This window comes from Abramis brama, assembly GCF_963993115.1.
Source record: "Abramis brama genome assembly, chromosome: 15".
In the NCBI taxonomy this organism is placed as follows: domain Eukaryota; kingdom Metazoa; phylum Chordata; class Actinopteri; order Cypriniformes; family Leuciscidae; genus Abramis; species Abramis brama.
The window spans coordinates 35492423-35507518 of record NC_139977.1 but is presented as its reverse complement, the minus strand read 5'-3'; the positions used below and the strand labels follow the sequence as shown (position 1 = coordinate 35507518).

Genomic DNA, 15096 nt, shown 5'->3' with positions numbered 1-15096 from the left:
TTTTTTTTTTTTTTTTTCTCATCAAAACCGATTATGTTTTTCAGTGGTTGTATATCAGGCAGGGTATGGCAAGCCGTTTTAACTTTTATTCATTTCCGGGATATGAATTGTTGATATCAAGAATTACATTTTTGATATCAACAATTACATTTTTTGATATCAAAAATGTAATTGTTGATATCAACAATTTAATTTTTGATATCAACAATTGAATTCTTGATATCAACAATTTAATTCTTGATATCAAAAATGTAATTCTTGATATCAACAATTGAATTCTTGATATCTGTAATTATATTTTCACTAGTGAAATGTCACCATAGGCTGCCATTCAAAATCAATTGTTGATATCAAGAATTGATTTCTTACTAGTAGAAATATAATTTTTGATATCAATAATTACATTGTTACTAGTAAAAATGTGAATTACTGATATCAATAATTCAATTGTCACTAGTTGAAATATATATTATTGATATCAACAATTGAATTGCTACTAGTAAAAATTTTCATTTTTGATATCTGAAAATGTATTTCTGATATCAATATTATTTCAGATATCTAAAATGGCTTTCTTACTAGTAACAATCACATTCATGATATCAGAAATTAACATTGTCACTAGTGAAAATGGAATTATTGATATCAAAAATGAACATTGTTACTAGTAACAATTAAATTGTTGATATCAAGAATAGACATTTCAACTAGTGACAACTGAATTCTTGATATCAAAAATAAAGGTTTTTACTAGTAAGAATTGTATTTCTGATATGTGTATTCAGAATTTTAACTAGTAAGAAATACATTTTTGATATCTGTAATAGTTTTGTCGCCCTTTTAACATTTAAAACACATGTAGGATATGAATTGTTGATATCAACAATTCAATTGTTGATATCAACAATTAAATTCTTGATATCAACAATTCAATTCTTGATATCAACAATTCAATTCTTGATATCAAAAATGTAATTGTTGATATCAAGAATTTAATTGTTGATATCAACAATTGAATTGTTGATATCAACAATTGTATTTTCACTAGTGAAATGTCACCATAGGCTGCCATTCAAAATCAATTGTTGATATCAAGAATTGATTTCTTACTAGTAGAAATATAATTGTTGATATCAAGAATTACATTGTTACTAGTAAAAATGGCAATTACTGATATCAATAATTCAATCGTCACTAGTTGAAATGTCTATTCTTGATATCAACAATTTAATTGCTACTAGTAAAATTTTTCATTTTTGATATCTGAAAATGTATTTCTGATATCAATATAATTTCAGATATCTAAAATGGCTTTCTTACTAGTAACAATCACATTCATGATATCAAATATTAACATTGTCACTAGTGAAAATGGAATTATTGATATCAAAAATGAACATTGTTACTAGTAGCAATTAAATTGTTGATATCAAGAATAGACATTTCAACTAGTGACAATTGAATTCTTTATATCAAAAATAAAGGTTTTTACTAGTAAGAATTGTATTTCTGATATGTGAAACTGGAATTTTAACTAGTAAGAAATCAATTCTTGATATCAACAATTGATTTTGAATGGCAGCCTATGGTGACATTTCACTAGTGAAAATACAATTACAGATATCAAGAATTATAGTTTTTACTAGTTGAAATTCAATTGTTGATATCAAGAATTATCATTTTAACTAGTGAAAATGTAAATGCTGATATCAAGAATTAGCATTGTTACTAGTGGAAATGTAATTCCTGATATCAAAAATAGCCATTGTTACTAGTAGAAATCTAATTCCTGATATCAATAACAATCATTTTAACTAGTGAAAATTTAGTTGTTGATATCAAGAATTCATATCCTGCAAATGATTAAAAGTCAAAACGGCTTGCCTATTGCCATTCCCAGGATATAAATTGTTAATATCAAGAATTATAGTTTTTACTAGTTGAAATTCAATTGTTAATATCAAGAATTATAGTTTTTACTAATTAAAATTAAATTGTTGATATTAAGAATGAACATTTTTACTAGTTGAAATGTAATTCCTGATATCAAAAATTGCCATTGTTACTAGTAGAAACATTATTCCTGATATCAAGAATTATAATTTTAACTAGTGAAAATTGAATTGTTGATATCAAGGATTCATATCCTGGAAATGAATAAAAGTTAAAACGGCTTGCCATAGGCAGGGACACTTTTTTTGTGCTTTTTGTTTTCTAATTTCACCGGAACGAATAGAGAGTCTCCACAACGGATTGAAGCGCGCGTCTGAGTGAAGGCTGTGCGCGAGCCAGAAACAAACATAGTATCCGCGCCACTGATCGCAGCGGCAACGAGCACTTTGATCAGTTGATTTAAAAAAACAACACATTTCAGCGCTAGATCGCCTCTTATTTAAAAAACGAATGAAATGAATGCTCTGCTGGTTAACTGGAGATGTTTTGTTTGTTTGTATTGGTACATTCGTGCCGCGAGATGTTTCAAAAGTGGTGGGGACAATATCGACCTTAGAAAATAGTGGTGGGGGCATGTCCAGGGGCGTCGCTAGTAGTGCAAAAGATCCGGGGCTTTTAGCCCTGCATGTTGAGTCTTTTATTTTAAAAACTTTGAAACTGCAATAAGAAAAAAAAAACACAATCTCAGTGTTTGTATATTTTCATATTCACAGAGTTGTCAAATTATGTACAGAATTATTATATTGTGCCTCATCAGACCTTTGCACTTTTAACTTTCTGTGTTTACATTGTTCAGTTCCAAATCTGTGTTTTTAGTAATTGTGGTGGTATTTGGTATTTATATTTTAACCTTTATATAATTTATTTCTTTTCATGTTTGGTGCCATTGTTAATGTAAAATTATTTATTTGCATTTATTTTATTTAGCGGGGCACCGCCAAGCATTTGTGCTTAGGGCACCCAAATGGCTAGCGCCGGCCCTGGTGATTGAACAGATTCAAATGAAGAGGAGAAAGAAAATCAGCAGAAATCACAGATCAGCAGAAAACAAGAAGACTGAGAGAAAAATGGAGGACAGAAATGAGACACAAACCAGTGAATCACCAGAGGAAAGAGGAGAGACACGTGATAGATGTGACAGTAGCCGCGTTTCCATTACAGATTTGCGCAAATGTTTTTTCGCTATTATCTAAATATCGATAAAAAACTATTGCGAAATGACGGTGTTTCCATTAACCGATGTTATGCGACTAACACGTCCTTTTTTCTCTCGCGATAAGTCATTCCAAAAATCACGGCAATGGTTTATATAATATCACAGCCACCGCATTAGACATTATTATTATCAATCGAAGGAGACGTGGCGTGTTATCCAAGCATTAATGGCAGGAAAGACCCTTATACTGCGAACAACACATAAAGCCTAAGCAGTTTCTGGGTGTTTCGCCCTCATTTCTGCTCCGATCTTTGATTGTGGCATTTATTTGAGATTTAGAATCCAGTATTCCTATAGGCTAATTATTGTTTCTTTTATTAATTTAATAAAGAACTCTGTCTCGTGTTCTGTCCAAACGATCCATGTAGGCTACTTTTGTGTCACAAAAAATTTAATTTGAACTGGCTAGACCAACTGCTGCGCAAAAAAGTAAATATCGACGAATTTTCAGATTTTTTTTCAGTTTATGACTTTTTGCCCCTTTATTAAACATTTAAAATATTCACAAATTAATATGGAAAACATGTCGATTTTACTGGTTTTCTAAGGCCAAATTAGAACCTGGAATTGATGTTTTTCCCGCAGTGCTGAATGAGAAGAGCCATTAATATTATTAATAAACTATTGTTTTGGCTAAAATCACATCTCCATCTCCGCTGTTAAGCAGACGGATTACATAATCAGAAGGTATTAGCCTTCGATTCGAATTTGTTCGTTTTAAAGTGGACATTTCAAGCTTTAGCCTACATTTTGTTTCAGTTCTCGCGCTCCAGTTTACTGAGATCATGAAAGTGCGTCTGGTTGTTTTCTTTTATTTTACAAAAGCACAACGTTTTCTTGTTATTGTGAGTTTACACAAATAAAAGTAGTTGAGAATAATGTATTATTATTTTCTGTATGACCAGAAATGATAGAGTATTTTAAGTTGTTTCCACTGCTGATAGGAAAATGCAAGTGTTCGCGCTCGCGCCTCCGTGTCATGCAGTGCGCGCTCCACACTCAGCTTCCTTTTTTGCATAAAAGCGTCTTCTAAATATAGCCTATTAAATGTTATAATAAAATAATATAAAATTATTATTATTTGTGTAGCTGTACATGGACCTCAAACACACCGCGTCTTCTAAGTCAGGTGACTGTAAATGCGCAAAAACTGTTTCCATTGCAGTTTTGCGAAATATTAGTTTTTCGAATTGCCTGAAAAACCACCTCATGAGAGCGTAAAAACTTTTTTGCGATAAACGGGAGTTTTTGCGAAATTGACGTGTTTCCATTGTGCGTATTTTCAATTCGCAATTTCAATTTGCGCAATTTGAAGGGTAATGGAAACGCGGCTAGTATGAAGGACCTAAAGCCATGCTGTGAGTGTTTGATTATTATGGGACTTAATTTAATCTTTCATTACATTTTAGTCTGTTTTAAATTGAGTACATAATCCATATGAGGATAATCTGATATATATTTGTGATTTCTAGTCTCCTGTGATCCAGACGAGCCTGTAAAGTTTGATTCTGATGTCAAAACTGAGCAGAGATTCTCATCAAACCCTTCATCATGTTCTCAAGATCATCATCATCATCATCATCATCATCATCACTGACATCCATCAGCAGCTGAAGACCTGAACATCTTCATCATCATCATCATCACTATCATCATCATCTTCTTCATCACCAGATTATAGTCTCATGAACAGTGTATTTCTCAGATTCTCCTGCTGTTGCTCTGCTGATAAACTTAGAGGTCTACACGGGTCCAAAAGTTCATGCCCGAACTCGAATAGACCCGTAATGTGCTACACCGAACCGACCCGGACCGGTCTATTATTTCAAAAGCTGGACCTGGTGTGGTGAACAGACGAGTCTGAAAAGATGAGTCCGAGCTTAGGACCCAAGCAATCCGATTGGTTCAAAGCAGGTTTTATGGGTAATCACTTTAGTGCCTGGTTACAAATCATACAAAACCACTTTATTATAGAAGACGTTTGCACTACGTTATAACGAGTCATTAATGTATTTTAACTTATACATTTCATATACTATTATTTAACCGAAACTATAGATTGTGAAATTAAACATTTCTTGTTGTTAGTGTGTTTTTTAGTTAGCTTAGATAGTAGCATAGCATACAGCTAACGTTATCCGATGATCGTGCTAGCTGAGCTTTACCTGATCTTTACTGCACTGATACTGACTTACCGTATTCACAGCAATTCGTAATGCAATTATAATTATGTCATTATTTTTTATTAAAAGTACCATAAAATAATGTTTATTTGTGTATATTACTATTTTTCTTTTTAATAGTTTAGACATTTAAATAAATGACAGAATGCTAGCTATGTTTTTTGGGTACTTAGTATAAATATTAATTGGTTATCGAGCCTTGACTAAAGAACAGTATAAAAAAATTACGGAATCACAAATCTTCATGTAATCAATCAAACCCCTTAATTCATATAATAATCTTTTATTTTTATCCTGATTAATGAAATAACATTTTTAGGTATGTTTTGTGACAAAGTTATTTGTTATTACGCAATAGGGCATAATATACTTTTTTTATTACAAGCATGTCATTTGTGTACTAATGCATATGATTTATGTCATAATTCTTAAAACAGAACATCATACAATACAATAACATTTAATGTAATACAATTAGTGAACCAAAACTTATAAAAATGTAATTAAATTACACAATACATTACATAATCAATTCAACTGAATTATGAGATGTAATATATTAAATTTTTATTAACACAAAACTACAAGCAAAATGTACATCGTTTTAGGACATTTATAGAGCTTTTTAAAATACACAACAATACAAAGCAGCTTTAAACAGACATACTCTAGTATATCTTTAATTTCTTAAATACTTGTGTGATAGTCCTCTGGCTATACATTGTGAAGATTAAAAAACAATTAATGTTGAGTTAGCTGTGTTAAAATATTTAATGAGCTGTAAGGTTAAAGTTTTTTAGGTCTATCCTGGATTAGCTAATGAGACACAGATAGATGCAGTGTCTTTTGTGGTATGTAAAGTCAAATCTTTAGTTTGAAGTAAACTCATGTTGTGTGTGCAGTCAATTCTTAAGGCCTAGATGATGCAATCAGTTGATATTTGTAAAAAAAAAATGTAAAAATTAAATGTATGCATTTGGCAGACGCTTTTATCCAAAGCGACTTGCATTGCATTTCAAGGTACACATTTACATTCTTATCAGATCTTGCTTTCCCTGGGAATTGAACCTTGGCACTGCAACAGCGCTCTACTGTTTGAGCTACAGGAAAGCTTTTAAATGTGCCGAGATGTGCTGAGGCATGGTGGGGTCGTGACCTGGTAGGCGAGGAGGCTGGACTTGGTGTCATGGACTGGCTTGAGGGAACTCTGCAAAACACACAATCATGCTGCAACACGTCACGTGCAACTGTACACTCGCAAAGTCTGTAGTGGAACATCACTCACTGTTTTTACTTTGTGCTGATGGGTTCCACCATGTGCTTTACAGAGCTGTGCAATCCTTGTGTCAAGAATCTAAAAAAATAAATTGTAGATTTCAATAAAATGTTGTTGAATAATATAAGAAGTACATATAGGAGGTTCGTGTACAAACGTCTATACAAATAAGCTGCCATTGGACGCACATGGAGGGCTCGCCTGAGTCCGTAGCACAAGTTTCATACCAAAATTCCTCCAATCATGCATTCATGTCTATGTCTCAGCACCTCTAACAGAATACAAGGTTTGGAGAATATCAGAGAAACTTTATTTTTCGACCCACAAAATCTATAAGGTTATAGATATTTTGGGTCGAAAAATAAAGTTTCTTGAATATTCTCAAAACCTTGTATTCTGTTAGAGGTGCTGAGACATAGACATGAATGCATGATTGGAGGCTTTAGAGCCTTCCAGAGCTGAGATATGGAGATCCCACAAAGCATTTATTCCATTGTGGCAAATAAAGACTCTCAGACAGTGAAATTTTGGGATGAAACTTGGTGCTTTTGCAGCTTTTTGTTTGGACGTTTTCTGGAAACTTTTCTTCTGTGGACACAGTGTCTCGAAATCTTCAGCTGTGGCCTTGCATCTCGAAAACTGAATGAGTGGCCGCTTTCTGTCGGTTTCCTCACTCAAAATTCTCATATACATTTTCCTAGAAAAAAATAATGCTTTGTAATTGACTTACATATACAGTATTATATAATATATAACAGACTTTCATTTATTTGACATCTTACCTCTTCTAACTGTTTACCCTAACTTGAAATGACCAATTCACTGACCTAGTTTAATGAATGAATGAGTTTCAGTGGTGTAGGGATTGAGCTCCAAACCTCTGTTCAATGACTTTTAAAAATATCAGTTACTTTTGAATAAATTCAACAGAATAAATTATTCAAAATCTCACAATAAAAACCGTCACAAGCTCCTCCGGTCTCCTTTTACTATCACCTCTGCTATCTCTCTACACACTTCTCCTCTGCTATCTCTCTCCTACCAGACTGATCTCATGAAATGGCGTATGTATGACACGCCAATTCGTATTTCCATTTTTGGTGTGTTATCAACACGCATAATCGCTTTTCAGCGTGTTTATCAACGCCGTTAACTTACGTTACTATATATAACTAGAAAAATGCATTTCCGGAGGAACTGCAAAGTGTGCTTGCTCGGGTGCAGTGCACTAACGCTAGCAGGTAGTGGATAGATGCGAGATGCGAGATGCGAGAAAAAATGCGAGAATGCGAGAAAAAAGATGTCAAACTGTCTTTTATTTTCGAATTTAATTCCTCAATCAGCGCTGGACCGGCATTTTCTGTCTTCCGCTGAGCCCTGGCCGTAGACAGATCATATGTTTTACCCTGTCAATGCAGTGGTCTGCGTTGCGCTGATTTTATTCACACTATTGAGTGTAGGTGCAGCATTCTAACATTGAGTCATAATGAGCTGTTTGTGAAGAAATTATCCGCTTCCAAATTATGTCATTTTAATCACGAAATTGAAACATTAAAAAACAATTTGCTCTTTATGGTGTGCGAGTGATAGAGCGCGGCAGCAACGAACCATCAGCTTGCAGCGTAACAACATTGAATGCTGAAATGCCGAAAAGCTGATCATAGCTGCCTTATTATTTTTCATCTCCATAAATATATCTAGTAGTAAAGCTAATGCAAGGGCTAGAAATCTAGTAATCTTTTGCTGTGTCTGAAACCGCTCACTCGTTCACTAATCCCTACATAGTGAATGGCAGTTGAGTGCACTACATCAGCAAAGAATTTGGACGCTGACATAATTATCACGCGCCAGAGAGCTCGGGCAATTTGTTATAAACATTACCTACCCATCTTTAATATTTCCTTTTTTTGGCTGTATGAATTGTATGTAACAATTGTATGTATGTATTTTTCATGTTTATTGCGTTATTTGATTAAAAAAAAGATAATAAAAACACTTGCTTGTCATATTTATTTACTTTTTACATTTATATGTGAAAATAAAAGAGAACAAAACACTACACAACACATTTGTTTATTCAAATATAGATATAACGGTATATATAAATAAATAACCAGGCGTCTGGTCTTATAAATGATTGTTTTCTAACTCGCTTGCACTGTTGCCATGGTGACATTTTTGTTTATTTTTCATTCGCGCTCTATCGCCTTATCGTGTTGGATTGTGGGAAATAGTGTCTCAGCAAGTGTACATCGTATGTATACTCGAATTCAGAGAGGATTGTGGGTAAAAGTAGTGAAGAATGTAGGGAATGATGTCGTTCACTCAGAATTCGGACACCACTACAAAATGGCCGACACCCTAAATAGTGCACTATATAGTGGATAGGGAGCGATTTCAGACACAGCTCTTGTCATCATGGAGAGCGCAGTTCATGGTTGCATAGCAACGACAGACGCCACAGGAGAACAAGCGCTTGTGGAAAGGAGACAGCGGCGCGCTCGCGCTTTCCACTTGTTTTTACACATCTAATGTGTGTTCCATTCGACAGGGTCCATATGCAGTGTTCACTGCTCCCCTACTCCCCTACTCCCTGAGCACAGTATATCAGTTGAAGTGGACTTCATTGACAATAACCGCTCATTTGCAAACGTCATCAAAGAAAGTCAACGTGGTCGCGCATATTATGATATAACAAATATATATAGGACTACATTCATATTTCAATTTGTATTATTATATTATAGATTTACAATTATATTGCACTATTTTACAACTACCTAAAATAAAATCACTTTACTTCACAAACTAGCTAAGCTGCCTGCATTCACTGAGGTAAATTATAATCATCAAAAATAGTATATGTAATATTCACAACAATAACCGTTAAAAATACTGTCATTTGTATAACAATGGCGAAATGTATTACTTGCACACATACGTAAACTCCTCCATCGTTATGACCGTTCTGACTGGTGATGACGTGGTGCGCGAAATGACAGTTGGGTGTGTGATCATAGCTCTCCACTTCCTGTGAAGTGATGTATCGATGTTCCCTTATTCCATATGCCGTGCGCAGTGCCCTTCGAACTGAACATGTTCGCTCCCTTCGGATTAGAATCTAACTTAAGATGGCGGAATACCCTGTGAAGTCCACTTTGCAGTCCACAACGCACCTCTAGAGCGACGTTGTTGATTGTTTGAGCATGTGACTGCGCGTTTCTCCTTGTTTTCTATTGTTATGCGCAGCATATTTCCCGTACGCACAAACACAGCCACAGACAATGAATTGTTTGTTCGGTTATCGAAGAAGAGCATGATGTATTTTGTATAAAGTTTTTTTTTTTTTTTTTTTTTTTTTTTATTAACTGCTTTGAGGATTGGAAATGCACAATTCATGCATACAAATCTGTATATATTAATAAATGAAGATGATTAAAATAGACCAATGCAAAAAACGAAATTCACGCCTGCATTTATTAAAGGGATAGTTCACTTTGAAATTAATTTTTGATATGTTTTAGTTTACCTCAAGGGCATCCAAGATGTAGGTGTCTTTGTCTCCGCAGTAGTTTCAATTTTGATATTTTTAGGTCAAACCGTTCTTGTCTGTCAGTCATATAATGCAGGTCGATGGTCACTGTCTCAAAGAGCATGCACAAAGTCCAAATGAAAACAATTCCCCATCGTCCAAATGAAACAATTCCCCATCGTAAGTACACATTGATGGCCTAAGACACGAAACGAGCGGTTTGTGTGAGAAAACGAACAGTATTTATATCGTTGTTATCTCTTGAAAACAGCGGCGTCCAAATGATCTGACGGCGCGGGCGGGTATAGATATATACATAGATGTCGCCTTGGCTACGGTTTCATTCCAATGAACTGCAGTAGCGAAGGCGACATCTAGTGTATATATCTATACCCGCCCGCGCCGTCAGATCATTTGGAAACTACTGCGGAAAAAAAGACACCTACATCTTGGATGCCCTTGAGGTAAGCTAAAACATATCAAAAATTAATTTCAAAGTGAACTATCCCTTTAAAGCGGCGGACACTCTTTGCTCCATCTGTGCACTCAGCCGTGATAATACACCCCTTCTGGCAGCTAAAGTTACTGAACAAGAATTAGGCAAAAAGTCACTTTCCCCTCCCTCTGCTGGAACGAGCTGCCAACTCCAGCTGAACTGTTGAGATCATCACATCATTCAAGAAGCAGCTGAAGCGAAACCACCAGGGTTCGAATTACAAAGTGGCTTTCGGGGGAGCCCTATTATCCGATCCTCCCTGACTGACTTTAACGCTTTTGGTGCATGTTCGGGCATTTAAAACAATAGGTTTACAGTAAACAGTACAGAACGTACTTGGTTACTTACGTAACCTTGGTTACCTTAGACTAGAGATAAGGGAACGAGTACTGCGTTGCCTTGCCGTGCTATTTCTCTCACGTCAGGTGTTTTCGCTTCAGTCGATTAGATCTGTCATATGGCGAGTTTTCTCTGTATTTATACTCTTCTATTTGGCGCGCAGAGTCTGGCAGGGTGCCAAGCGCTCCTATTGGATCGCGCGCTTCTGCTTTCTCGCCATTGGTTTGTGCAGTTGCCTCAGCACAGACTATGTTATCTCTGATGCTCTCGCTTGTGCTGCTGCAATGCGTTTTAAAATAAAGGCTTCAATATTCTCGAGAAAAGGAGTTTTCCCTTGTACAGAATGTACAAGAAATGTACAGAAAATCAAAATCTATATGTGACACAAAAAATGGACAGTGTTTTAGAGCTCCCCCTAAATGTCTCAAAGTAGGCTTTCAGGGGAGCCGAGCTCCCCTTAGCTCCCCCGTAATTCGAACCCTGGAAACCACCCCACAACCCTTAAAGGGGTCATATAATGCCATTTTTGTACAAGCTAATATGTTTCTTTAGGGTCTGAATTAAAAGTTTGTAATATACTTTAATTAAAAATTCTCATTAGTATTGTAAGAAAACACTAATTTTACCTGGTCAAAAACAGCTCTGTTTTCAGCACGCCGTTTAAGTGCATGTGTCTTTAAATGATAATGAGCTTTGCTCACCCCACCCCTCTGTTCTGTGCGGACAGCGTTTCTAACACAATAACCACAACGCATTGTTCATTATAAACGTGGGATTATGAATTATATTGAGAACGTCGTACATAGAAAACATGCTGTAATGTACCTGAGTGTAAACAGCCGCATTCATCGTGAAGCGTGCAGCAAGCGATACGCAAAGATTAATATAAATATTAATATAAAGGTTAATAAAACATTACACTCACTTCTTCTTCTGGAGGTGCAGCAGGAACACAAATAGTTGGTACCGATCCTATTTTCAGGAACAGCTTCTTAGCAAAGCCAGCTTTATACTGACCCTCGTTTGTAAAGCTGTCTGGTGTGAAATGATTCGCAAACATGAAAGCGTGGACGTTGATCGTGGGGAATCCCCGCGTCAATGCTTTGGGAATATTCCATCAAAAATCAAAATGACTGCAGTGTTCCTTATTACACCCAAGAACAGAACGCCACAATCGCTTAGATGCCATTCTTCTCCAGCATATCAATGCACTATGATGGCAGACAAGCGAAGGCGGGTCTGTGTTGAAACGCTGCTGTCAATCACAATCGTGGGAGGGGCGTCCGACCCTGTGACATCACAAGATCGAACGGCTTGATTTCTGAGAGTGTCAAACATATAAGGAGATTAAAAAAAACACTGGATGGATTTTTATCATTTTATGATGGTTGTGTACAGGTACATGTCCATACTATCCATTCTAAACAGTGTGTGAGATTGAAATAAGTGTGTCCCAAAGCATAGTATATTAAAAAGTGTAGCCTATGTCAGAAGTCCCCGGATGGTCTACTATTTCCACTGGATTTTCGCAGTGTGGATCCGTGCTCACTATAAAAGCTAATATTACCCACAACTCATTGCGCTTTGGAGGAGGAACAACAAACGTGAGTAAAAAATGTTAAAAAACTAAAAAAACATGGTGGATATGCGTGACTGACGCTGAGAGTTTTAGATAAATGTTTGAGTGACTAATCAAAGTTTAACCTGATAGAAAAAAAAAATATTTAATGTTATCCGTGTAATATTTCATATGCAATAACAATGTGGACTTTTATAAAGATCCGTTTAACTTTTAACTTTTAAATGCATCATTATGCATTAATTTAAGGCAGGCCTGGACTGGGCATCGGGAGCACCGGGAGAATTCCCGGTGGCCTGCGACTAATTTGGCCTGCTGCCAGCCAGCGTTTTTTTTATTTTTATGTATTATTATAAAAAAATGTATACTACTACCTTTACCAGTGTCCAGTGATCATTTTCGAATTCGTCATTCAATAAAATTATTATAATAAAATAAAATCATGAATCTGTTACAATTCGACTTTAAGCCTCAGCCAAATACGCACACTTTATACATGCATACACACACATATATATATATATATATATATATATATATATATATATATATATATATAAAACACTAGTACTCCACTTTAATTAGTGTATGAGGCTGATGATACTGGTGGAAGTGAGAGACATAGAGATATTAGGGTAAGTGAAGAGAAGGAAAAGGGAAGTGAGGATACTGTTCAAGAGAAAGCCTTTCATTATTTTACACGGCCCCAGGATTTAGACCAATAAATGTAATTTAGGAAAAAATAGGGTTGTCCGTGTTTCTAAATTTCATTTGGGTCCATGGGATGGCCTGGATGGGTGTGGGATTTCCCGGCCTGAAATTGTGTCCCAGTCCGGCCCTGATTTAAGGAGAGTTCTCAGCATGAAAGATCCGCGACTGGCAGATCAACGTGCTCTGCATTTCTCTCCAATACGGTAGGAAGTAAAATGAAATTAAATGTGGAGGATTTTAACTGTGACAAGATGATTGACAGGCCAGTTTGTGTCAGGATGCGACAGAGAGCAAGCGTTACAGACGTGATAGTATGTCCCAAAGCTTGAAAAGCAAAGCTTGTCCCAATTTTTGTTCTAAAACGCTTAACATGAAAACGCTTAATGTGGCTTTACTGTACGGCCCCGTCCACACTACTGCGTTTTCGTTTAAAAACAGAGACCTTCTGCTATGTTTGCACCTCCCGTCCACACTAAAACGGCAAAAACGGAGACCCAAAACGGAGAAGTTTAGAAACGCTGCCGACCCGCTTTTCGTTTTGAATCTCCGGAGGGTGTTTTAGTGTGGACGGGTCAAAACGGAGGACTTTAGAAACGATGACGCAGAGGCTCACGCTCGGCTCATGATTGGGTGTCATCAGTCATGGCATATCCTTCCCTTCCTTCCCTAAATTCTGCATTTTACAATGCTATAACTGCCGATTCGATCGATCTTTGACAATTCTCGTGTGCAGCGGTAACGTTAGCTACTTTCTTCTTCATCAAATCTGAGGAATAGTCAATCTGTTTCCTGTTTACACCGGCACGCGCATGCCCAGTGTTGGTGAATGGTCACGTGATCCGCGTTTTCAGTCGTATTAATGTGGACGGAAATCAATTCTAATACGCAGCTAAAACGCTGGTGTGGACGGAGATCGTATTCGTTTTAATTCTCCGTTTCTAAACGAAAACGCAGTAGTGTGGACGGGGCCTAAGACCAGGCCCGGAGTGGGTAATCGGGAGAATCGGGAGAATTCCCGGTGGGCCGCTTCACTTTTGGGCCGGTCGAGGATTTTTTTTTTTTTTTTTTTTTCACATTTCAATGTCACGTTACTTACATTAGGCTACACACGTTCCGCATTCTGACACCGCAGCGCGCAGCCTCTGCATGGGTTGTACCATGTGAGGGAGTTCTCCCCTCCCCTCCTATAGAGTTGGTTGGGTCCATAGCCCGTCTGTCTTTCCAAAACGTTTTCTCAGGTAGGCTAAAGTCGCACCGCCGGCACCTACCGATAGCTGGGCCGTCAGAACTGCGCGATATAAAGTCGCAATTGCGTGTTATAAAGTCAGAATTGTGTGAAATAAAGTCGCAATTGCTTATAAAGTCAGAATTGCGAGATAAAGTCAGAATTGTGTGATATAAAGTCGCAAAATGTGTTATAAAGTCAGAATTGCGAAATATAAAGTCAGAATTGTGTGAAATAAAGTCGCAATTGCTTATAAAGTCAGAATTGCGAAATATAAAGTCAGAATTGTGTGAAATAAAGTCGCAATTGCTTATAAAGTCAGAATTGCGAAATATAAAGTCAGAACTGCGTGAAATAAAGTCGCAATTGCTTATAAAGTCAGAATTGCGAGATAAAGTCAGAATTGTGTGAAATAAAGTCGCAATTGCTTATAAAGTCAGAATTGCGAAATATAAAGTCAGAATTGTGTGAAATAAAGTCGCAATTGCTTATAAAGTCAGAATTGCGAAATATAAAGTCAGAACTGCGTGAAATAAAGTCGCAATTGCTTATAAAGTCAGAATTGCAAGATAAAGTCCGAACTGCG

General features: G+C 36.3%; 1 protein-coding gene across 1 annotated transcript in view; it reads left to right on the top strand.

The window, feature by feature from the left end:
• Window positions 1–4805, top strand: part of LOC311096827 (uncharacterized protein) — a 148930-nt gene extending 144125 nt beyond the window's left edge. The window contains exon 3 of the mRNA XM_084136230.1: window positions 4642–4805. Coding sequence (XP_083992356.1) covers window positions 4642–4766 — 125 coding nt within the window. The 3' untranslated portion in view covers window positions 4767–4805. The remainder of the gene's footprint in view (window positions 1–4641) is intronic.
• The last annotated feature ends 10291 nt before the right edge of the window (window positions 4806–15096 follow it).